At 34.4% G+C, this 25723-nt stretch overlaps 1 protein-coding gene across 4 annotated transcripts; it reads right to left on the reverse strand.

Annotated features, from left to right (window-relative positions):
• Positions 1–285: 285 nt before the first annotated feature.
• Positions 286–25677, reverse strand: GCN2 (protein kinase family protein). Of its 4 annotated transcripts, none has more exons than XM_022905916.2 (30): positions 25313–25677; positions 24378–24446; positions 24230–24289; positions 24034–24139; positions 23618–23722; positions 21569–21994; positions 19985–20152; positions 19788–19874; positions 19542–19628; positions 19329–19440; positions 18580–18697; positions 17680–17734; positions 17265–17431; positions 16412–16596; positions 10901–11049; positions 10441–10690; positions 9059–9341; positions 8887–8980; positions 6926–7006; positions 6738–6794; positions 5238–5369; positions 5075–5158; positions 3360–3468; positions 3147–3283; positions 1775–1879; positions 1464–1549; positions 1263–1365; positions 1037–1159; positions 727–859; positions 286–579 (listed from the first exon to the last, which is right to left on the reverse strand). In XM_022905916.2, the coding sequence occupies exons 1-29, from the start codon at positions 25432–25434 to the stop codon at positions 749–751; spliced, it is 3771 nt and encodes a 1256-aa protein (XP_022761651.2). In that variant the 5' UTR covers positions 25435–25677; the 3' UTR covers positions 286–579; positions 727–748. The 4 variants fall into 4 exon arrangements, with proteins under 4 accessions (XP_022761651.2, XP_022761652.2, XP_022761656.2 ...); XM_022905917.2 differs by having other exon boundaries at positions 286–643; XM_022905921.2 differs by lacking the exon at positions 24378–24446.
• Positions 25678–25723: the final 46 nt, after the last annotated feature.

Genomic DNA, 25723 nt, shown 5'->3' on the forward strand with positions numbered 1-25723 from the left:
AGCCTATACCATAAATTAACAAGCATTAACAGAGCAGTTAAGTTTGTAATATTACAAGCACTTAATCAAACTGAACAGGATCCATTTCAAACAGGATTAGAGGACATAAATTAATTCTTTAAATCCATTTCAAACGGTTCTTGCAAATAGAAAGGGAACTAGGGCACCATTGGTGGGATGCGTTCGGATTCTTATAGGAATCCATGCAATCTGGCATTATGCACGCACACACATGGAGAGAAATTAGAGCGAACAAGTTATTTTCCAAAATGAGAAACCAAGATGTATTCTTTCCAAAATGAGAAATCAAGATGTATTATTGTGATTTTCCTTGTTGATAACTATATCATTGACTATTGGTTTATTTCCTTTTTCCTATTCTATGGACCTGTGAGTGTTGACATATTTACACTAGCTTCAACTGAATTATGTAACATGTAATATACTGAGTCATGGTACAGAAAAAAACTTGATACAAAAACTACTCAGTGTCCGCGGTAAATTCATGCAAAATCCTGTAGATTGCGTGCTCCATCTAGCACCAGAGGAGACAACAGAGAAGAATTCTGAGTCATACACCTAGGGTTAATAACATGCATTCAGTTCACGGAAAAATGACAAAGAAAATCTCCTCTTAGCACAACTACAATCAAAGCATTATAAGTATATTCAGGAAACTGAGAAAGTATTGATTGGATCATGATTAGGCATAGGGCGACTAAGAACCTGATATTTGACGAAGACAGAACTAGCTCCAAACTGAAGGGTTTCTAAATTGTGTTCTCATCGCATTCAACAGAAACCTGACAAGATCTTCTCTCTTAACCTCTTTCTCCTTCTTAAGATCAAGATGACGAACCTGAAGATATTATCATTTTAAGGTTAAGTTGAACATGCCGGTAAAGATAGGACATCACATAAATGCATAGATATGTGACAATTTTGATTTAATTAAAAAGAACCCACTTAATGTCCTAGTAGTAGCAATAATTTAAAAAAAAAAAAAATCAGAAATAGCCTCCCAGATCATAATTACCTTAACAAAGCCAGTTTGAGATAAACCCATGTCCGTTATGATAACAAGACATTTTATCTCATGTTCACTTGCATATTCATATTGCTCCCTGAGACTTGGATCAGGTACAGTGACAAGCTCAGCCTAATGCATAGGAATGCAAAATGAGTATGAAGCAATGAAGAGAGTTCAAATGACAATATTCCATCACAAAATAAAAGTTAAAAAAACAAGGTTCTATCTGCACCTTGATATTCTCCTCCCACAACTCAGCAACAAGTTCCATGCGTTCAATTAACAAACCGCCTCCTCCTCTTGAACAAACAAGGATGCTGGTGGTAGCTTCATTTCTGCAGCAGTAAACACAAAGGTGATGACCCAAGAGTATGGTCAAAGAATAAAAACTAAGGCAGAAAAGACAGAGATAAGCAATAGGAAGAAACAGCACCTAATAGGCTTGAAATCTACAGGGGAATGCTGGATTATAGTCTCAAGTGCAAGGCTGGTGCCCACAGCTCCTGGAGGATTTGTTTTCTGGAAGGAGGAAAAAAACATGTCACTAAATATACAAGATGCACTTTAATGCTTGAAATTATATAAGTAAACGAGGGTACTAGCAAACACATTTATGTTGATCAAACTAACCCTAGTTATTTGATTTATGTTTATTACACATTTATGTTGCATGGCAAGTGCTTATTAATACACACGTAGTACAAAAATGAAAAGTAGGACAGGAATCATAGATGCATAACCTACATATTCATTATCCCACATTTGATGAAGCAGATAGTCATAGCGACCACCAACAGCAAGCAATGCACCTTCAGTAGGAGATCCGGGATGGTTCTCCTTTAAGTATATCTAGGCAACCAAATTAGAAAATGTTATCTAAATAGTGACAGATGTGAATACTATCTATATACACCCTCATAGGCAGAACCAGAAAAAAAGAACAAAGAAAATGAAGTGTCAACAAAGATTATGGGCAATTACACCCATAGGTCTATATCTTTTATGTTAACATAGGATATTGTTATGATACGCTTTCATATATTATAATTATCACAAGAGTTTACATATAACATATGATGGTGAAGCATTAAATAGTACATACAAAAGTATAAACAAACTTTGATCTTGAGGCCAAGGTCAAAATATACATTTCACAGCCAACTTTCGCTAAAGAAAAAATAGTAAATTCTACCTTCATAGTTAGAAAATGCTTGCAATTGCTTCTGAAATCAAATTCAAACCCCAACAGCTAAGCTAGCGATCATATTCAGTTATTCAGTATCTTTATGAGATTAAACTAATTTTTTAGAAGATTAGTTCTCTCTTAGGAAAAGCTAAAAATCAAAAACAACTTTTTGTAAGTGTAAAAATTTGTAAGTGCAATGCAATCCAACGAATTCAAATCCAAAAACCATTGGATGAAGGGGTTTAATAATGCCTTGAGATTAAAATATTCAGCCACATTTCATGAGCATGTAAGTGCAAGAGAATGGGCTCAAGCGTCCCAAGAAGAACCACTTAGTAAATAAAAATGAAGTAGAAGAACCCAGATTCCAAATGAACAAATTCAAACTTGAAAAGGACCTTTCTGCTTCACAAAGAATGAGGAGCAAAGGGATTGATTGAGAAAGATCTCTTGTTCTTATTATAAGATTGGGTGATTGGATCCACAGATGTTTGATAAAAAAAAAATTCTCTATTGAGAATAATCAAAAATGGAAAGTGTTCAATTGAAACATGAAAACATAACTGAATGTCCTAGTTACTCCTCAGGACAGAGTGGAAGAAGGTTGAGATTCTCGAATGAGGAAAAGGACACAATGACTTCAAAAGAATTGAATGAGGAGCCGTATGAGGTGAAAATCTCATTAACAACTAAAGAGTAAGTGAGTAACATCATTCAAAGTCATAATTATGCATCATCAGAAAGTTATCAATTACTGCCTTAAAGATAGATGGCTATGGTAGCTATGATGAACATTCTTATGTGCACTATAGTGACAGAATGGTATGGTAAGGTTGCATAAACATATGCATAGGTGCATTCACATCATGATTGCATGGTACATAAACACACACACGCACAAAATAGTAAAAACAAATAAAGTTGTCATACCTGAAAAAATATATCTCTATGATAATTCTCAGTTGGTGGCATTAATGCATCTATATAAACATGTTTTTCAATCCTCCAGACCCTTAAGTAACTAAAGAGGTCTGACAACTCATCAAGCGCTTTGCGCGTAGGTTTATCTGCAGAGAAAGTGGAGATTACAATAAGTATATTACCTCTCAAAATGATATCCTGGATCAATAATAAAGACCATACCAGCTGGCAAAGCTCCCCTCAATCGAGGGAGGGCCTGGTCTGCAGGTCCACAGAATCTTAAACCAGCAGTCTGCAATCTATTTACAGTAGCTTCTGCTAAATTGAGTTCCTGGAAAAGAATGGAATTTAGAAAATAATAAGTAAACCATCACATTAAGTTATATCAAACACAGGATTTCAAGTTTCATATAATTCACTTCAACACTTATTCAAGATTGTATGTGACAGTGATCATGCACTAGTGACCAGAATCACATGAATTATATGACTACCGTCAAAAGATTATCTATAGCTGCTTGGGAAATTCAAAGTTACTTAGCTCTTGAACAGTTGACTTATAAACATCGAAAGCTTCATGAATCATCCTACATGAAGCAGAAAGGTTCTTTTTAAGTTAGAATTTGTTCATTGGAAATTTGGGTTATTCTATCAAGGCACACATAGAGTAGCTTTTATCAGGATTGAATAAATAGAAAACAACTCAAACATGTATTGTTACCCTCCTTTCTGTTTGTTCTGAAGTAACTTTATGCATTGACACTACTTAATGAGAAATAAGAAGCAAAATGCAAATAATTTCTTTAAGAATGTTTAAATTAGCAGCCAAAGTTTTCCATTAGATTTTATAAAATTCCCATCATTCAGCAAAATAGGTCAGTCATTTTAAGCTAAATATAAAATAAGGGGATACACAAGACAGTGTTTTAGAACATCATTTCCTGAAAGTATAGGGTTCTATGACATCATATCAAGGTCCTGCGAATCATGTTATTCTTAAAGTTGTAAAAATCAAGTAAAGCACTTGGCAGTGAACCTTGCACTTTCTTATGCCTTGACTATAGGAAAAATGTCCTAACCAGATAAAACAATTGCTACTGGTATGGGCGTAAAAGAATTTGACTCATTGAAGGTAACTTAATTTATCTTGTACAAAGAGCAATGCCCAGTGACCCTAATCAATGATCATAAACCATTGACGTGCAAATACAAAACAAAAAATCATTCTGATGAATCTGGTTACAGGACTGTCAAGTAGGACAGGTATGTATAATATATTTTACCAAGCCATCCAATTTTGTAGGTCCTATATGGTAAAAATTCCCAAAAAGAACATCAAACCCTAGAAATCTGCTAAATAAGGTTTCACAGCCAAAATTCTTTAGGACAAGTCAAGCATGCATCATCTATCCTCAGCTGTTTCATAGCACGCCAACACCAGCAGATATCTCTAAATTGTCAAGTCCAAGAAACTGGGATCACCACCTCTGGAAGGTTAGAATGTTAACTATGCAGAATCCATATAATTCCCAAGCTGGGTTGTTCATCCAAAATATTTGGCAACTCAAATAAAAATTCAAACCGTACACCACTTTCAACCAACATGGTCTGCTTCTAAAGTTACAAGATACAATAAGCACAAGAGCCATTGAAGTCAACTTTCTCCAGCTAAAATAATGACCTTACATGAGGCCCTGATCATTCTTGGAAACATAGGCCTTATCATATAAACCACTAACTGCCTGAATATCTGCTTGGTTTAATTGTAATCATGTCAGCAAATACTCAATACACAAAAAAAAGACAACAGTCACTGCAACTTTATAAGACACTGAGAAGTACAAGATCAGTAAAAACATTATTTCAGTGGCAACTTTTACGGCTACTTAAGGTAAGGCTAAGCACATGCATTAAGTGTGTTTCATAGATTCCCAAACCTGCAAAAGCTGACGCCTTATAACAACCCACTTTAACTTTCGTTCAGATGATTGAGGACGCAAAGAAGCCATCATTGAGAGAAGCTTTGGTCAATTGAGGAACCAATTGTCAGATCAAAACTTTACATACTCAATAAACGCATCTTATAAATCAGCGACATACCTCAGCTACTTTCTGCCAGTGTTCTGCATTTATTCCTGCCCAAGACCAAATTGCCTCAAGCAGGTCCCCATGATTAAGATGAATATCACAGAACTCTGAGTTAAAGAATCGAGTTAAAATGTCCATTATCACCTGCAAATGAGTGCAAGATGAGTCAAAGTATAATGAATTTAGTACTAGATCATGGCAGCACATAACTGCCTATACATAAACTGAACCTTACTGCATGACAATTTACTCAAGCTAAGTGCATGTGTCACGGACCTAAGGAAGAGTCCTGAATCCCACATCGAACATAATAGGAAGGTCATTGGGGTATATAAGGGTTCACACCATCTCCGCCTTGTGAGGCGCCTTTTGTAGGACAAAACCGTGAGGCTAGGGGGGGCTAGAGCGGACAATACCTCAGAAGGGTGTGAACCGTGGCGGTCAGGCTGATTCGGGACGCCGGAAGGGTGAATGCCCGGGTCCCGGAGCCGCGCGGGTTCGAAGCTTAAGTCTCGACCCATGACAAGTGGTATCAGAGCCAGCCCTAAACCGTTCGATCCACGCCAAGCACCTCGAGGGAGGTAGGCAGGGTGGCCAGCCTCCGTGACGAGGGCGTCACGAGGTTGGGTGCGGGAGAATGTCACGGACCTAAGGAAGAGTCCTGAATCCCACATCGAACATAATAGGAAGGTCACTGGGGTATATAAGGGTTCACACCATCTCCGCCTTGTGAGGCGCCTTTTGTAGGACAAAACCGTGAGGCCAGGGGGGGCCAGAGCGGACAATATCTCAGAAGGGTGTGAACCGTGACGGTCAGGCTGATTCGGGACGCCGGAAGGGTGAATGCCCGGGTCCCGGAGCTGCGCGGGTTCGGAGCTAAAGTCTCGACCCGTGACACATGCACATGAGATGGTAATACAGATTCCGTAATCCCGAAGAACTAGATTTACAATGAATATAAAAGCCATAAAAATCACATTTTGAACATATTTCCTTTTCAGGTTGATAAAAACAATGCTGTTTTATTTCTCAGGAAAAAGTGAAAACAGATCCTGTTTTTAATGAAGCCCAGCACCTTCCTCATAGATGGTGAAATGTCTAGGAAGTAAAGTATCCCAAAGATCACTGGAAAATCACAATTGAAATGCAGTGACCTTTAAAGTAATTACAATAACTTGAAGATCTAATAGTACAACGGTAGATAACATAACAATAATTCTAGTTGTAACAGGAAAGCAGCCATGCCAACATTTTACGAGACAATCCAGAAGTTATTTCATCGGCATCCCTGTAAGATACAATTTGGTTCGCTGAGCATCATTGATAAAGGAGATGAAGAAGAAGAATGGCTATGCCATCATGTTGGTTATAACACACATGGTTGAGCTAAAAACATAACCACGTACAAGACAAAACAAGATTACATAACCTACATTACCAGAGAAACAATAGATAGATATATCAAGAATATATATAAATAAATAAATATATATATATAAAAGATGACAGTACCTTGAGAACCTCTCCCTCTGTCAAAGCTGATGCACCTCCAATAATGTCAAAATCACCCTATTGGCAATCAACAGTCTTAGCGTACAAAATTACCATAAAATTTTACAAGAACGCACTATACATCATATTAACTCAAAACATTGTTGGTGAAAAGGTGCATCACAGCATAATTTTTACAATTTCTATACCTGAAGATAGCGATTTGGAGGTGAATGACCAATGGCTCTTCTATAAACAGATGATATCTCATATCGCTTGAATGAAAATTTCTAAGACAGATAAAATAGAAAATCATATTATTTCAAACAAATACCGATCAAATATCTAATAGGAGTCATGTACCGGAAAAAAAAAGTGCAGATCAGAGACAATAAGATAAGCATGTATGTGAAAAAACACCAAGGAGAGAAAAACCAGTTATCTACTATTTCAAACAGTTAACTTCAACAACTAAGTAATAGATAAACTATATGTATAAAGGAAGTGCTAGCCACAAGTTATCTACCCTATTCTGTTTCTAGAGCTTTTCAAGAAAACCTAATAAATTTGAGGTCATAACTGATCTGGGAGTCCTAACATCTTTATTTGAATACTTGGATATTATATTGTCAGTGAAGCTAGCTAGTAAACAAAATCTTATATTATTACATTCTAGAGATGTTAAATGTAATCTTTGTTTTTTTTTTTACTTTCAAATCGCAAGCAGAAGCTCAAAGCCTTAAAATAAGTCTTAAAAAGTAAAGTAATAAACAAGGATGAATATTAAATTAAACAACAACAAAATTTACAGTTTTACAATTTTAATTATCCAATAATATTTTCAATTCTAAGAATAATAATTTTTTTGGCTACTTTGCGGAACATGTGTTTTGAGAATAGAAAACAGAAAGCTAGAGATAAACATGGATATGAAAGACCAGTAAAACTTAGAGATAAGAATTGTGTAACTGAACAACATTACATAATGCACCAAAATGTTAGAATGTTAATTGACCATTTGAAGGTCAATTTTTTTAAATGTTCTTAAAATTCCTATTTGAATATCTCACTGTAAGTCGAATGTCTATAATGCATTATTGAGAATTAATGCATGCATATATTGTGTTTCTTATCTGTCATCAAGCTCTTGAAATCCACAACTGAGTCTATAGTAGAAATTTAACAATCTTATTCTGACTATATGATTCTATCCACAACTGTCTAATGCCTTCCCCAAGAGATACTGAACACTAGACACCACGATATAAAGCAGTCCATTAAAGTAAATGACTCTATTCACAACCTTATTTCATTTACAAAATTAACTGCACCCACTTTTCAACAATTTTGAATATCTTCATTTCACATAATTTGAATCATTGAAACCCGACAGAGAAAGGAAAACATAATTTATCTCTGTTACGAAAAAAACTGCAACATAACTCTTGAGTTCAAGAATTTCTTCTTAATCTTAAACCAATTGATTCCATTTTTTTACTAACACCACCAGCTTTGTAACTCGAACACTAAAATGCACTCTCCATTAATCATATGATCTAGCAGCCTAACAAACAAAATGGAAGTTTACAACCTATCCTATAGTAAGAAATGCAAAATATTGTGATATGATTTAAGATGAGAAACTTTACACAAATGATCAAAATTCAGGAAAGAACACAACAGTGAAATGGAGAATGACAACTGATATTCACCAATTTTGTACATTAAATAAACCCTTTGTTCCAAAAGTACTATCATAGTTGACATTTTCAAAAACTTTTACCTAATTTTGTTTTAAAATAAACAGTTAAAATGCCCCTGGAAAACTAGATGAGTCGATAAGGTAATGTATGAAAATAAAAGATAATTCTGCTGAAAACAACTCAAAGCAACTCATCGAAGCCTTAATGCCAAACTAGTTGTGGAAGGATACAACAATTTATATTTTCAATAAAAAGATTTATTTCAGTGAATCAAATTTATAAAATATAGACAAATATGGCTTGAAAAAGTCAACTACAATAGTATTTTTGCAATGGAGGGAGTAATTTTTGCAATGGAGGGAGTAATTGGTTTTTGTTTGCAATGTCCCAACAGAGAGGAACACAAATGAAAGGAAGATAAAATGAAAACATAGGTGAAACTTTTGAGATAAGTTTTGTAGCAATACCTGGTTTGCTACCATCCAACTAACAAAAGGTAGACGCAGCTCATGACAGAGTTCAAGCATATCTCCTCCGTGAGTCAGAAGTTTGACAGTATTCCTTGTCATACAAACCAAATGTAATTAGACAGTTGTACCTTTGAAGAAAAAATACAAGGATTTTGAAAATGAAATGCACCTATAGAACTGTGGACAATCATCCAGCAGACGCATGGATACTATTTCGAGATGCCTTGCACAATGCTGTTTGAACACTTCCCTGGAGACCTCAGCAACATAATCACGAAGTTCAGTGTCTAAATCTGCAAACTGGATAGAAGAAGTATCATGTTGAACCATTCTCAATCTACCAGCATTCTGGTGATGGTTTTTCATTCCTAACATTTCTTCATCAAAAATGGCATTCACAACTTTGTCATACACACTTGTGTCCTCAGAAGTCTGCATCGTACGTAGAATATCTGAGTATAGGAGGGAAAGAAATTAGCCAAACTGGTGATTGATGAGTGGCAGGTTGATCTTTCTAAACTATATTTACACCAAATTACAAACTAATTTATTATATTATGACCTGTTGAGAGAGCTTAAACAGCAGAATATCAAACAGCACATAGCAGCTCATCTTCATATTTGATTATATTACAAGCTAGTTATGCATCAATATTACATTAAAATTTTACTTAAACTGACTAGAGAACTTATAATAATGAATTATTTCCATTTTTATTAAAATCATAAGAATCCTTTTAGTGAGAAAGAGATTCCTTTTTTGCCCACTGAAACAAGAGTTATGACAGATGAGTTTACTGAATTCCATTAACACACTTGAATCTAACTTGGATAAAAAAAAGTTACCTAGAAGGTTTCTCACGAGTTAAATAGAAAATGAATGTTATTATGGTTAACAAGTACGCATGTTGTCATCATTCCTGAGATCAAAGATACATGATATATGACACCAGAAGGGATACCTCCCTTGTGTAAATGAAGTGTGCAAAACGTGTATTTCAATCACTATCATTCAATGCCTCCTTTGCATACCAGTCAGTTTTTACATTAAAACTATGCTTCCCCCACTAATATCACTCTTAAAAACAATTTTTGTGGACAAAAATAAAGTTTTGTTTTAGAAATATTCCTAAACGTTGCTTGAGTTAAAATATAGAGGGTATATCTAAAATCTTCTAACTACTAACCTTAATATTTTCACCTCTTGCTTAGTAAGAACCACATTGTAATACTTGTTTGTGTTTAAATTACATACTCAATATTGCTCAAATATTCATTCAAAGATTTTCATCTCTTACAGGTTGTTGAAAATAAAAAATAAAAAAAAAGCCTGCACATAGTTGTATGTGTAGGCATGTATCAATAGTTTGTACTATGTTTTTCTCTTCCCTTCCCCCCCCCCCTTTTTCCTTAGTCATTTGAAAAGTTAAAGTACCAATCAATCACAAAGTCAACCTGCAACAAGTAAGTCATTTAACAGCATATTATTAGAGAAAATATATGCACATGAAAATACAGGAAAAAAATGTTGCCTAGAAATTAGTTACTTACTATCCAACAGCTCATATTCCATTCGTGGAGGGAAAGCATTTTGCAAAAGTTCTGGGGCAGATGGGCGATCAGAAGGACTTTGAGACATTAAGCATCGTAATAATGATGCCTGTTCCGGAAATTCAGCTACCCATGCAGTAGGAAGTTCTCCTTTCTGTTTCAAATCAGATAAAACAATGTTTCTCTCCATTGCTGTCCCAAAAGGGTGCCAAAGCTCAAAGAACACAACTCCTAAACTGTACATGTCAACCTGGAAGATAAAACAACTAACAGCAGTCATAACATAAGCTATGAAACTGTAAAAGTGCAAATAATCTAATAATAAAACTCCATTGAGGATTTGACTCGATGGCAGTACATGCATTTCTTGGTCATAGAGCTGGACTAAAATCCCCTTCCCTCAATCTTAAAAAAAAACTGTTCGGGACTTGGAAAAACCAAAGAAGGCACTATCATTCACCTTCTCATCAATCTTTGGCCATCCCTGCTCAATTTCGGGTGCAGTGTAAAGATAGGTACCAACTTGACCGGTACCATCAATTGAGACTCCAGCTGTGTCTGTTGGGAAACAACCATCCTGGTCCACTTGCTCAAACCTCAAGAATTTTGCTGAAGCCAGAGGAATGAAAAAACAAATTTTATGTCATTTTCAGTTTTGGGCTCCTAGTATCTAACAAACATGGCCATGATCAAAATTTTAAAAAGGGCAACAATATTTTCGTCACTGACTAGTTACAGTAGCTACTAGATCACATTTTAAAAGGAACTAAACCTGTCCCTTTCAAAAAAGTAAAATAAAACAAAGGGTTAATGTCATAAATGACTCCTAAATTATGGTGCAATATTTAATGTGGTACCTGAACTTTAAAAATCTCTAATGTGGTACATAAAGTATGAATTTGTTAACTAATGTGGTAATCACCCCTAACGTGGCTAGTTTCAAATGATGACACATGAAGGACAAACAACTCTCCAAGTACCACATTAGTTAATAGATTCATGGTTCAAGTACCACATTGAACATTTCACTATAGTTTGGGGGTATTCATGACATTAACTCTAAAAAAGTAAGTTATAATAAGTTGAAAAAACCAATATCCTCTTTAAAAAATTAATTTGGTGATTGTTAGAATTTCTTTTAAAAGATCTGTGGGAAAACATTTATTTACAGCTGGTTGTAATCTTGTAATCTTTGTATTTATATTTGTATCTCTAGAATTAAGTATTTGTATCCCTAGAATTAAGGACAAAAAATTAGGATAGACAATCCCTCAATTATAGGATCAATTTTTAGGAAGATTTAGTTTCCTAGTTTAACCCCTATTTAGTTGTATATAAACCTAAGGTGCTTGTATAATTCTAAAAGAGTAGTTTTTTAATATACATTCAGTTTTTCTTTTAGTTTTTCACACAGTTTTATTTCTTAGTTTTTCCACATGGTATCAGAGCTTTAGGCTTTTCTTGGAAAGAAAAATTTTTAGCCTCCATTGCTGACTTCTATTTTAGGCTTTCATTGCCAAACCCCGTTTAGACCTTCATTGTCGAACCCTATTAAGACCTTCATAGCCATTCTATTTTTCCCTTCTTTCGCCTTCATTGCTGAAAGTCATTTCTGGTTATATCTTAAGACTTGTTTCAGCTCAAAGAAAGATATCACTACCACCCAATTTGAGAAAGTGTCAATTGGAAAAATCACTAGAGTACTACAGATGTCTCAGAAACAAGGAGAGTTCGACAGAGAAGAGATTGAAAAGCTGAGAAACCTATTGAAAACCCTTGAAAAGTCTACTGTGGTACGTTCCTTGGGTAAGGTCTCTAGTTTAGGTAAAGCTTTTGATTCTCATGGATTAAATGTCTCGGTTAAGCCTTCTACGAGTTCTTGGGTCATCGACTCAGGAGCCACAGACCATATGACACATTCCTCACAGAAGTTTAGTACATATACCCTGTGTCCTAGTAATAAGAAAATTGTTGTTGCAGATGGTTCACTTACTACAATGGTAGGATTGGGAGATGTTCAAGTTAATCCCTCATTTGTTCTAAAAAATGTTCTTCATGTTCCTGGATTGTCTACTAATCTGATATCTATACAAAAACTTACCAAAGATATGAATTGCAAAGTGACTTTTTATCCCTCTTATTGTGAATTTCAAGACCAGAGTTCAGGGAAGAGGATTGGGCTTGGTAAGGAGAAGGATGGACTATACTATCTTGAGACATCAAATAACACAAGTAATATCAAGAATAGTTTACCTTTGTCATTTCGTTTTGAAAAATCTTCCAATAAGGACAAAATTTGGCTTTATCATTTTCGTCTTGGACATCCTTCGTTCGAAACTTTGAGAAACATGTTTCCTTCTTTGTTCAAAGGATTAAATGTCGAAGATTTTCATTGTGATGTTTGTGAACTTGCAAAGCACAGACGTGTCTTTTCCAATTAGTAACAAAAGAAGTTCTACTCCCTTTTACTTGATTCATAATGACATTTGGGATCCCTTTACAATTCCTAATATTTCTGGTGCAAGATGGTTTGTTTCATTCATAGATGATTGTACCAGGGTCTTTTCGATTTTTTTACTTAAATCCAAATCAAACGTGAATAGTGTGTTTTTAAGCTTCCAAAACATGATCCAGAATCAATTTGGAGTGAGAATCAAGAGATTTAGGTCGATAATGCAAGAGACTATTTCAATCAGAGTCTATCCACCTATTTTCAAAAGGAGGGGATTATCCATGAGTCATCTTATGTTAATACTCCACAACAGAATGGAGTGGCAGAGAGGAAAAACAGCCATTTACTAGCCACAACCCAAGCCTTCCTTTTTCAAGCAAATGTACCCAAATCTTACTAGGGAGAAGTTGTTCTCACTGCCACACATGTTATAAATAGGTTACCTTCAAGGGTTTTGGGATTTAAAACTCCTATGGAACTACTGTCACAATTCTATCCCAACCTCAATACCACAAATAACCTCACACCTAGGATATTTGGTTGTACATCATTTGTTCATGTTCACAGTCATAACAGGAGAAAGTTGGATCCAAGAGCGATTAAGTGTATCTTTGTGGGGTATTCATCAACTCAGAAAGGGTATAAGTGCTATCATCCTCCTACCAAAAAATTCTATGTGTCTGCAGATGTCACTTTTGAAGAAAACAAACCATTTTTTACTCAACCTTATCTTCAGGGGGAGACTTCAATCATAGAAGATAAGGATAAAGACTTCTTTTTGCTTGATTTGTCCCATTCTTCAACATTTTCACCCATTAATTCTTCTAAGTCAAAACTTGTTTCTGCTAAGCCCAAGTCAAACACTGAATTTAAGTCTAAACCCATTCCAAATACAGAAGATGTAACAAAGGATAATATTGTTCTTGATTTTATGAAGGAATTACAGATGTACTCAAGAAGGAAAGTTCCAAATCCTGAACCAATGCCAGTCCAAGAACCTGATCCTAACTCTGGAAATGAGGTAACTACATTTTTTTACTCTATTTCTCAAAATGAGCATGAATCTCCTAAAACTATAACTAGTGATTATGATCTACCTATTGCCATTAGAAAAGGAACCAAAGAATGTACTAAGCATCTACTATACCCAATCTTTAATTTTGTGTCATTTGAAAAATTCTCACCATCTCACAAAAATTTTCTTGTGAGCCTAAACACTATTTCTATTCCAACTACATTATCCGAGGCATTATCTAGTGAGAAATGAAGGCAAGCCATCAAAATAGAAATGGAGGCTTTAGAGAAAAATAAGACATGGGAAGTAGTAGAGTTGCCTAAAGGAAAAATTCCAGTGGGGTGTAAATGGATTTTCACTGTAAAATACAAGGCGGATGGTACTGTTGAAAGGTATAAGCCAGGTTAGTGGCTAAGGGCTACACTCAAACCTATGGAGTGGATTATCAGGAAACCTTTGCTCTAGTTGCCAAGATGAATACAATTAGGATTTTGTTATCATTGGCTGCAAATTACAATTGGCAGCTTCAACAATTTGATGTAAAGAATGCTTTTCTACATGGTGATTTGGAAGCAGAAATATATATTAAGGTTCCACCGGGATTTGGCGGTCATCTAGAAGCAAACAAAGTATGCAAGCTGAAAAAGGCTTTATATGGCCTTAAACAGTCTCTTAGGGCTTGGTTCGAGAGATTTGCCAAAGTGATGCTAGCAATGGGATATAAACAGAGTCAAGGAGATCACACATTGTTTATCAAGCACTTTGATTCAAGGAGAGTCATAGTTCTATTAGTGAATGTTGATGATATAATTGTAATTGGAGATGATGAAAAAGAGAAAATCTCTAAAACAGTGTTTGGCTAGAAAATTTGAGATAAAAGACCTAGGGAGATTGAAGTACTTCCTAGGAATTGAAGTAGCTCATTCACGGCATGGTATTTTCATCTCACAACAGAAATATGTGATGGATCTTCTAAAAGAAATAGGGAAGCTCGCATGTAAACCTGCAAATACCCCTATAGATCCTAATCATAAAATTGGAGAAGCTAATGAAGATGCTACTGTAGGTAAAGAGATGTACCAAAGATTAGTTGGAAGACTCATTTATCTTTCACATACTAGACTTGATATAGCATATGCTGTGAGTGTGGTAAGTCAATTTATGCATAATCCTAAAGAAGTGCACCTACATGCTGTCTACCGTATATTGCATTATTTGAAGGCCAATCTTGAGAGAGGTATCTTATTCAAAAGAAATTCGGGGCTAGTTCTAGAAGCATATACAGATGCTGATTATGCAGGTTCAGTAACTGATAGAAGATCCACCTTAGGCTACTGCACCTATTTAGGTGGTAATCTTGTGACTTGGAGGAGTAAAAACAAAATGTGGTGGCAAGATCAAGTGCTGAAGCAGAGTTCAGAGCAATGGCTCAAGGAATTTGTGAACTACTATGGTTAAAGATTATCCTAGAAGATTTGAAGATCAAGTGGGATGAACCAATGAGACTCTACTGTGATAACAAGTTTGCAATAAACATTGCGCACAATCCTATGCAACATGACATAACAAAACACATTGAAGTAGACCAGCATTTCATAAAGGAAAAACTAGACAGTGGGTTGATTTGTACACCTTATGTCCCAACCAAGGGTCAATTTGTAGATATGTTGACTAAAGGTCTCAGCAGTGCAACATTTCAAGAAATTATTTCCAAGCTGGGAATGGAAAACACCTATTCACCAGCTTAAGGGGAAGTGTGGGAAAACATTTATTTACAGCTGGTTGTAATCTTGTAATCTCTGTATTTATATTTGTATCTCTAGAATTAAGTATTTGTATCCCTAGAATTAAGGACAAAAAATTAGGATAGACAATCCTGCAATTATAGGATCAGTTTTTAGGAAGATTTAGTTTTCTAGTTTAACCCCAATTTAGTTGTATATAAACCTAAGGTTCTTGTATAATTCTAAAAGAGCAGTTTTTCAATATACATTCAGTTTTACTTTTAGTTTTTCATATAGTTTTATTTCTTAGTTTTTCCACAAGATAGAACATTAATTTATGTTTTATACACATGCCAATACTTGCCTTTTGAACATGGTATATGATTAATTGCCTTAATAGTTTATAGATGCTTTGAACATGAATTAATGGCAAATTTTGACAGCAACTAGTGATGAAGATGTTGTAAAGCATGGAGTATGAACCTTTATTTCACTTTTGTTCTCCTTTGGCTCATTGAGTATCCAAAAAGCCAAAAACAAAAACATTTAGTGGAATTCATTTAAAATGTATAATCCGCTTTATTTGGAATTTAACAAACCATGACTATTAACATTATGTTCATATGTCAATGAAATTTTACTATAACATTCATTCTCCGATTAAATGAGTTACCACATTTGTGGTTTCATAACTATCATGTAAAATAGATAATAAATCTCTCTCTTTAAAGCATAGTTGAAGCCAAAAGTTCATTTTATAATAGAAAATATATATCTTACCAAGACCAAAATCTCCAATTTTAATGTCATTGCGAGCATCAAAAAAGATATTATTTGGAGTTAAGTCCCGATGGATGATTCCTTGTCCATGTATGTGTACCAAGCCTTCCACAATTTGGCGAAACAAATGCCATGCTAATTCTTTATCAAAATGGTTATACGATTCAAAGACTTGGTGAAGAGTCCTTCAGGCCGTAAAAGGAACGTATTAGGGAAGAAAGAAAACACGAGGGTATTAGGAGTGATAACTGATAAGAACAAAAGAAAAGGAATTTCCAAACTAATTTAATAAAATATAAGTCATAAAGTAATGAAATCATAGAAAAGCACGTGCATGTGTGTGTGTTTGTGTACAATATACACACATGCAAATACCCATAGATTTATTTGGATATCAATTCAAGAAAAGGAGCGTAACATGAAGCAGAAGAATTTACACAATTTTCTATGAAAATTGAAAAGGTAAAAGAAGTTGAACTGAAACACCTCAAGTCAATTACATGCTTCGAGAAGACAAATAATTCTAGAAAATCCTATTCAAATAATCATCCCAATGAGTTTCTTTTAACTATCCATTGTGAGAGCATACGTTTCAACCACTCTTTCATTACTTCACAAGGATGAAGATGAAAGCAAAAATAATTACCAATGATTGATAGTATAATCAGCCATGTAGCAACATTAAAAAAAATAACAATGGTATCAAGAAAGAAGTTCAATGATTTTCTACAGCATCACATTAGCTCACTTCTTTTAATCTTATTTAAAACAAGAGAAAAAAAAAGATAAAAACATGCAGAGTAAGAGAGACTATTAAGAATAAGAATATATGACAACCAAATAAATGTGATACCTAGGGCAATATTCCATCTGAATATATAGATATGCTGACTCAAGTTTGTTCTCCCGTCCAGGGACATCAGTCAAGCCTGCACCATTACTGAATGTATAGCTTGTTGTGGTCCCTGAACCCCATGCAGTATCACCAGAAGAACTAGCAACACCTGTTTCCATCCACGCCTGGAAGTTTACAAATATTTAAAACTTTACAGAAGTCCAAATAGTTATTTTTCCTAATTTTGAAGCATAAATATTTCTTTTCTTTGTTTTCCTAATATCTCTACCACAGATAAAGCAATTAAGCTATCAATTTATTACCCTTCTATAAGATCTAGGTAAGAAAGAAAGGTTAAACATTGTAGGCAGAGACTCAACATTTTCAAAAGATGGAGAGAGGAACAAAATGGTAAAAAGCTCTTCAGCTTTACCTGATAGTAACGGACAACATGCTGATGTTGTAAACGGGAAAGTGTAGCTACCTCCCTAAGTATCACACCAGTCAACATTATTGATACATATGCATAAATTAAACAGAATCAGGCATTGTAAAAGATGGAAGGCATTGTACTTAAAAAAAATATAATACAGATTACAGCAAAAATTCAGATACTTGAAAAATAACCAAAATTATAGTTTCCAGGTAAGCAAAGCATTAAACAATTGTAGTAAAATTTGACACCATTAAGCAATTTCTTAATGAAAAAGGTGATTAACTACAGATATAATGTTGGAACAGAATGCGCCAACACGATAGGAGCAGAACAGAAAGCAAGAAGGCCAACACAAAACAAAAGCAGAATGTCAAACATTCGTTAAGCATGCAATATTATGCAGATAATATTTTGAGTAAGGAAGAAGAGAAAAGTAGAAGGCTAAACCAGAGAGATCTATAACTTTCTATCATTAAACTTCTAAACAAATGCAACACAAGCTGACCAAATCCTAAATATGAAACTGACAACAAATACAGGAGTTACAAGATTTGAGTATGCCTATGCACCATCATTGCCGACATCCATAATATATATATCAGAATAAGCTTTTTATATTAAGCACCACAACAGTGTTAAAGAAACAGACTCAACAGTAAACCTAATGTGTATATGGAGGTTCCAACTACAGCAGATAAAGAAAATCAAAGCAAAGACGAAATCCAACTGACAAATACCAAATGCATAAATTAGTTTGCTAGAAACGTAAACACCAGCAATCTGGAAGCACCTAAAATATGAGAGATTCTAATAAATGATCATTACAACATTTAGCATCTTTATATGTAAATAACTGCAAATTTCTATTTAGGTAGATAGTACAAGAAATAAAGTTACCTCAATATTCGATCATTAACAGGCAAGTTTTTGTCCTTGAGTCGAATTTTCTTCACTGCATATTGTCTTCCATCTAGCTTATTTTTGCATAATACAACATGGCCAAAACCACCATGGCCTATTATCATCAAAAGGAAGAAGTCTAAGCAATCCTAAAAGTCTTAAAAAGATTAAGATAATTTTGTAACTGAAATGTAATACACAGCTTAAAAAAACAGATATCGCAAATGCAAAGAAGCGACCAAAAGAAGCATTATATCAGGTGAGGTTGGTTACAATAAAATATGAACATGGAGAGCTTAAAATATTGAATTACATAGCAAATCAACTGCCACTAGGCTTAACTTAGGTGGTAAGGCGACCAAGTTTTTAGAAAGGATCCTAGGTTCAAGATATTGTACCAAAAAAACAAATGGAAAGACAGAAAGATAGATAGAGGAGTAGCATCAACAATCCAGGATTCCGACAAAATGAATTCCAGGCAAGTAAGTTCCACTATTTATGGAGGCCATTTTCATTCTGTACAAACACAACATTACTGCTGTTCCTGTGCAGGTCAATGTCAAAACTTCAAGAGCTTTCATCACTTGAAACATGAATGTTTTAGCCTGATCAATTATCCAATATCCAAAGGAAAGCCATTACAACTCATCAATTAAGTTCTAAGATCCAACCAGAATCACCCAATTTACTTCTTCAACTGGAGAAATCGGAGCATATGAATGCATATATTGGAATAAGTGTAATACCAAGGGATTGTAGCTCCTCAAAGTCATTCAAATATCGAGAGCTTGGGAGAGATGAACTTGGCCCTCCCAAATCAGAAGCAGGTTTCCAAAATTCAGAAACTTTGGATGAAACCTGAATAAATGTACAAAGAATTATAATCAGAATCAGAATAAAGGCATCATTTCCCAAAAAACAAGGAAAACAAGAAAGGAAAAGGAAAAATAAGTGACAACCATATGCAGACGGAAAGCATGATCAAAGGTTTTATTGAACGCCGAAGCTGATTTAAAAGCTAAATCCCGAACCCGTTCTGAAATCATCTGAATTCAAATAATCAGAGAATCACCATTTAAGCAAGCAGGAATTTCAAAACTTTTAAATCTCAAGATAATCATAGCGGGAATTTCAAAATTTTTAAATCTCAAGATAATCATACTTTTTTCCCTTTCCCAACAAGCAGAATAGGATCAATGACATACATCTAAATTATACAGCTCTGTTATCATCTGTGGCAGCGCATCAGTTAATGGCCCTTTAGAAGAACAAGCAAGGCGAAGCAGATGAACCTGTGCTTGTAAACAAAAATGTATTAGACAAAGTTAACAACTAGCCCTTAAAGCAAATTTAGTATATGTGTTGAAAAATAAGAGAAATTGAGAAACTATGAAAAAGTTACCATCATTAGATCTTTTTCAATGGCTTCTGATGCTTGATCATCATTTAAGGATTCAAAAGATAATGACTCCCAAGGCTCACTTTCAATATCACCATCATCGTCCTCTGTTTCCTGAGGCTCACTTTCAAGATCACCATCATCATCCTCTGTTTCTTCAAGAACAATATCCTACAAATCATCTAGTGAATATGTAATACTCCATATAGAACTAAACAATGAAAATAAAAAGACTTGAAAACAACATTTTGATTGTCTCAAAAGTTTAGAGTAAACTGGTCACCCATTCTTTAATCTTGTCAATTTTGGATTTCTTGAAGTGCCAAAGTTAAGAACTTGCACCTGAAATTAACTTAGTTTCACAATTTCTAAATCAATGTATGTCCATCCTTGTTCCATCTTCTTCTAAATTCAACCTTATTTAATTGTACTTGGTCAAAAATTTCCAAAACCATCATATTTTGCCTTTTGAAATGCAAGAAGCCCTAGAATTCTTGCAGTTATCTCCTATCTAACTAGGTTCAAATTTAATTTTGCATCAAAATAGAAACAATAGCATTATTCCAGCCTGCTTGATTTTAATCCCTCTTGTCCAGAAAATGTCTATTCATTAACTTGCATGAGAAGGAAAAGAATAAAGATTCCACAGAATGACCCTATAAATACAGATAGGCTTTGACAAGTTATAAAGAGCTTGCATTACACTAGTTCCTACTTTCTCATAGAAATATTTAACATTTTACAAAGCCCATAAAGTCATTTCACTAGGGATCCTCACTCAACTTCAACATGCTTATAGACACAGATTCCTATAACTTTAACACTATCACTTACTCTGATGCTGGTACAGTTTAATATGGTTGGAGCTTTTCTCCAATTTCTTGGTCTATACTTTCTTTGTCTGGATATTTACTCCCCCGTCATACTAGTCCCACACATAATTTTTGCTTCTCTTATTCTCATGACACAGCGTTTCATACAATACAAGCAATAGGGTGGATAAAGACAACACCCAGGTTATGAAACCAGATAAGGATTTATTCAAATAATATGTGTAATTAACAAGATTAGACAGCTGTGCCATTCTGAAACAATAAAGCATTTTCAAGAGAAAAGAACTATTTTGTGCACAAATTTTCAAAAGTATGTGAATTTGAATAAGACATATAAGCATAAAAGAAAAAAAAGTTCTGCAAGACTTTGTCTTTTGCTTCAATTTAAAGCAACAAGTATGCACTCTTCACTCAAATTCAAATGGTTCATCCTTCTAATTTGTAACAGGAGGCAAAATAGACTGGAAGAGAGAATTTAAATCTTTTTATTTGAGAGGGATGTTTTCTCCTCCCACCCCATCAGCTAGGATTTTGTAAAAATCATATATTGTACACAAAACTTTTAAACTAGGAGGAAATAGCAATAAATACCCAACAATAAGTATCTCTGTAATCCAATTTCAGCATATAATTATATGCAATTATATTTTTGTGAGCATGTAAAAACTTGAAGGAGTAGCAGAAATAATAAAAGTTAAGAATGATAAAGATGAAGATACTTCAAAATATCAAATACTAATCCAGCATAACTTACCTCCTTCTCACCTTTCATGCCATTTCTGACCCAGTCCTCTATCAAAAAATTGCTTGAATCAGCAGTAGATACGCTCTTACTGTCATCTTCACTTTCTTCTTTAAGGGTATCCAGGTTTGCAATGGGTAAAGGTGACGGAACTCTCTTTTTTTCTTCCAATGCCAATAGCTTTGGATTCTTCTCGAGTTTCTTTTCTCGAACATTATATCCAACTTTTGAATCATTGGATGCAAGTGATTGTACAGTAGAAACTAAACCTCTGTTTTTGTCCATATCCATAGGCCAATTCCATGACTCTCCAGATCCACTGAAAAGATCTATAAAACCATAAACAAAAGGCCCCCTAGAAGAGCAACTCTTGTTACTTGAAATTGCAACATCCTTCTGAAGCAACTGGCCATTATTTCCTCTGGTTGAGTGTAAAATCTTCAAGAAGAAAGGATAAATAGAAGATAGGTTAACCAAATAGAAGAGCAGAAAAAGAAAGAAATACTGATAGTTAGCAGGATTTAGCTGCCTATTTCTTAAGAATATAAATCAATCTCATAAACGAATGAACATAAAACTGAACTCAACTATGCCTTTAATTCCAAACTAGGTGCACTTGGTGTCATTAAACTATTTTGTCCCTTCTGTCCAATTAAACCTTCACTTAGTTAAAGGCTACATCCTATGAAGAATCAAAGGAAGCTAATTCTTCTATTTTTCTTTTTGAATGATCTCAACCCATGTTATTTTCAGTCTTTCCAAACCTCTTTTCATTTTCCTACTTGGCTCAAATCAGATTACAGAGTATCCCCAGCTCTAAGTTGCATACGGTCTAAGTTGCCTTTCCCTTAATTGATATTAAATTGATGTCAACTCTACCTTCTTATTACCATATGGATATTTTGTAGTGTGTTTTATTTTATGGCCATGAATACATCTTAACATATGCACTTCAACTACATTCATTTGTGGAGATGTCATTTAACCACGCAACATTCAGTAACTAGAATATCTTATGGCTATTTCACAAAATTTCCCTTCAACGTAGGCAATCACCCACAATCTTGATATCCATACTGCACTTCTTCATTTCATCCAACCTGTTCTTATCCTATGCCAGAACGTCACTTCAAGTTCTTCCTTAGGATCTAGGGTTTATCGAACATATAGAAAACATCACTCCCTGGAAATTCCTAGTTTATTTATTTTAACTATTTCTTCCTCTCTAGTTTTACTTTTACAAACCTTATACTTTATATTCAGTTTTGGTCATCTTAATCTAAAATATTTGGATTCTAAGTACTCCCTCTATGTTGCAATTATCTCCCACCTCACTCTCATCTACTAAAACTATATCATCTAAAAATAATATGAACCAAGAACTCTCATCTCGGATATTCCAAGAAAGTTCATCCATCAATAAAAAAAAAGAAAAAAAAAAAAAAGAGATAAGAGTTTAGACAGACCATTGGCATGATAGTATCTATAATAGGAAATTCACTACCATCACCTCACTAGTTGTTACTATTGACAATACTTTCTCATACATATCTTTATCTTCGCTGATGCTCCAAGTTTCTCAAACCAGAGGAAAAGATATTTTACTTTGAAAAAAGAAAAAGGAATAAATGTTTATTTCCAATGGAGAAGATGCTCAAACCCCTCATGACAACAAGAAAAAAAAAAGATTATCTAAGATCTCAATGAAAAACAAACATATATGTCCAAGGTCATTCTAGGCAAACAAAGAAAACATATTTCATGACCAACTTATGGTCCATAAAGGTATTTACATGTTACTTTACAGCAATGCCTCAAACAAGATGAATAAATAAAAATTGGGAAAAAATTGAAGTTTGATAAGTTACAGAAAATTGTCAAGCATATAGAAGACATCATCAATTTTAATATAGATGGTAACTATCACAACTTAATCAAAAAATACAAGGAACTGGTCATAAAACCAAAGTGAAGCGATAAGCAATCACCTTGGATCAATAAATATGAAATGGCAACAAGAAAAAATCGAAACACTAATTGTTATTGAGGGTAAAAGCATACAGGTTCATGTGATTGACCCACAGCAGCAATTTCAGACAGGAACTCTTGAGCAGCTTCCACCAAATTAAAAATCATTACTCGTCCTTCTCGAGCATTAGAATTTGCCTGGGAAAAAAAAGTTAAAAAAATAGGAGTCACTAAGTATAAGAGGCTAGACACAGAAGCCAACTTATTTGAAAAACAGGTAAGACATGCCAAGCAAAAAGCAGAGCATAAAACAGTTATGCTTCTGCAAATAAATTCTGAATTTTTTGATAAGTATGCAACATTCTCTTAGGAGAAAAAAGATCTGCACTGGCCCAAGCCTCTAGAATGATGAAGACAACGTATTTCTATTTGATATCATAAACTACCAGTTTCATTTATTATTGTCACCAGCAGAACTTTTATGAAATAGCATAAAAGTCAATCCATACCTGATCATTAAGTAGAGACAAAAGACTATCGGCCCCGGTTTTGGTGAGGCCTTTCTCTGGAGTGATCTGCAACTTTGGGCACTTGTAAGGATATCCCGGCAAGCACCTGATAAACAAGGAAAAGAAATAAATGAAAGGAATACATATGTTGATGTAAATGAAACATGAAACAACATTCATCCACAATTTAACTTACCTAACTAAGAGGAGAGCAGAAACATCAAGATCCTCATAACCCATATCCTTCGTGTAAGGCCTGTTCAAATTTCATAAATAGCAAAATCAAGATAAGAAAAAATAAGAGTTCAACTGACAATTAGATACAAAATTAAAATAGCAAAAACCTGAGCTTAATGATGATTTTCGGAGGTGATCCTGAGACAACTTTGCAGTCTTCTCCAAATATTGCACACCTAAAAATAATAGAATTTAACATAAAATACAATTTTTAATTTTATATCCCTAAAAATTAGGTCTTCAATTTGATTTCATTTGAAAAAAGAAAAATTTATAGATATTTCTAAATTCTTAGTACAAAGAAAACTTGCAAACATGCTAAAGAAAAGTGAACTAAATTTCAAAAGAACCCATAAAGAAATAATGGAGGTAAATGTCAATAAAGGTGAATTATTCTCTTGATGGAAATACTAAGAGTTCAACATGTTAATGCAGAATTCAATGAATCATAATGCATTTATAGGAAATGATGCCCACTCTTAGGAAACATATATATAATATTTCAAAATAAAAAACAATGTACACTAAATTTAACTACATAGAACTTTGACTTTAAGCACAATTCTATCCAAATATCTTTGAGTTCTTCAATCCTTGTGTGAATTTATAATGGGTTTCCAATCTAAAATCAATTTGCAAAAGGCCAGAGGCCTTTTCTATATTTAAAAACCCCGAATTCAATCGAGACGGATTTACTTTTATCACCACTTAAATACTTTCAAGTTTCAACCAACATAAGCTCAATAAGACCCTTAGTCATTTCTCAACCTTGGCTAACTGTTCCCGAATTCTACCAGCACCCTCTAAAAGTTCAACACTATCGAATCAAAGAATCAATGGTCACACAATAACCAAGCCATTTGCCCCATAGAAATCCGATTGCCCTACTCTGCCCTATTTAAAGTAAGTACAGTAAGTACAGTAAAAGAACATGTCTTCTTTTTCCTTTATATAAACTAGTTTGATGCAAAGACTAAGAATATCAAAGAGCAATAAGAAAATGGATTGAGAGGCAAAAAAAGTTACTATTGATTTAACATACAGGGCAGTGATCTCTTCAGAAAGAAGCTCGTTCTCATCTCCATCATGAGAATTATGATCTTTGGAAGAAGCCCTTACTTTACCTCTCCTCCCTCCTCCTTTCTTCTTCTTCTTTGAACCCATTTCTCAAATCAAATCATCAAAATACCAAACAAGGCCTGAATTCATATATGAAAATCTTTGATAAACCCCGGATGATGAATTGATGATGGGTTTTGTTCTTTTTCAACTTTAATAAAAAAAAAAAATAATAAATAAATAAGAAAAGGGATAAGATTACGGGAACGGTGGCTAGGCGCTTAACGTTTCGGTTTTGAATAGAAAGAAGTTGACGACAACCCCTTTGCCTCAACGCAAACTAGTGCTAGGGGTGACAAAAGGATTCGGATGCATTAGATTCTGGTTTTTTTTT

The sequence above is a fragment of the Durio zibethinus genome, chromosome 22 (assembly GCF_047325235.1).
Source record: "Durio zibethinus cultivar Kanyao isolate XHJ-2024 chromosome 22, ASM4732523v1, whole genome shotgun sequence".
NCBI lineage: Eukaryota > Viridiplantae > Streptophyta > Magnoliopsida > Malvales > Malvaceae > Durio > Durio zibethinus.

Excerpts from the sequence above, each read along its gene's own strand:
- GCN2 (XM_022905916.2), bottom strand. The coding sequence starts at position 25,434 with ATGGGTTCAAAGAAGAAGAAGAAAGGAGGAGGGAGGAGAGGTAAAGTA. Across the intron at positions 19,441-19,541 it reads ATGCTTTCCGTCTGCATATG|GTTTCATCCAAAGTTTCTGA; the intron begins GTTGTCACTTAT and ends ACATTTATTCAG. Across the intron at positions 7,007-8,886 it reads GTTGGATGGTAGCAAACCAG|AAATTTTCATTCAAGCGATA; the intron begins GTATTGCTACAA and ends TATCTGTCTTAG.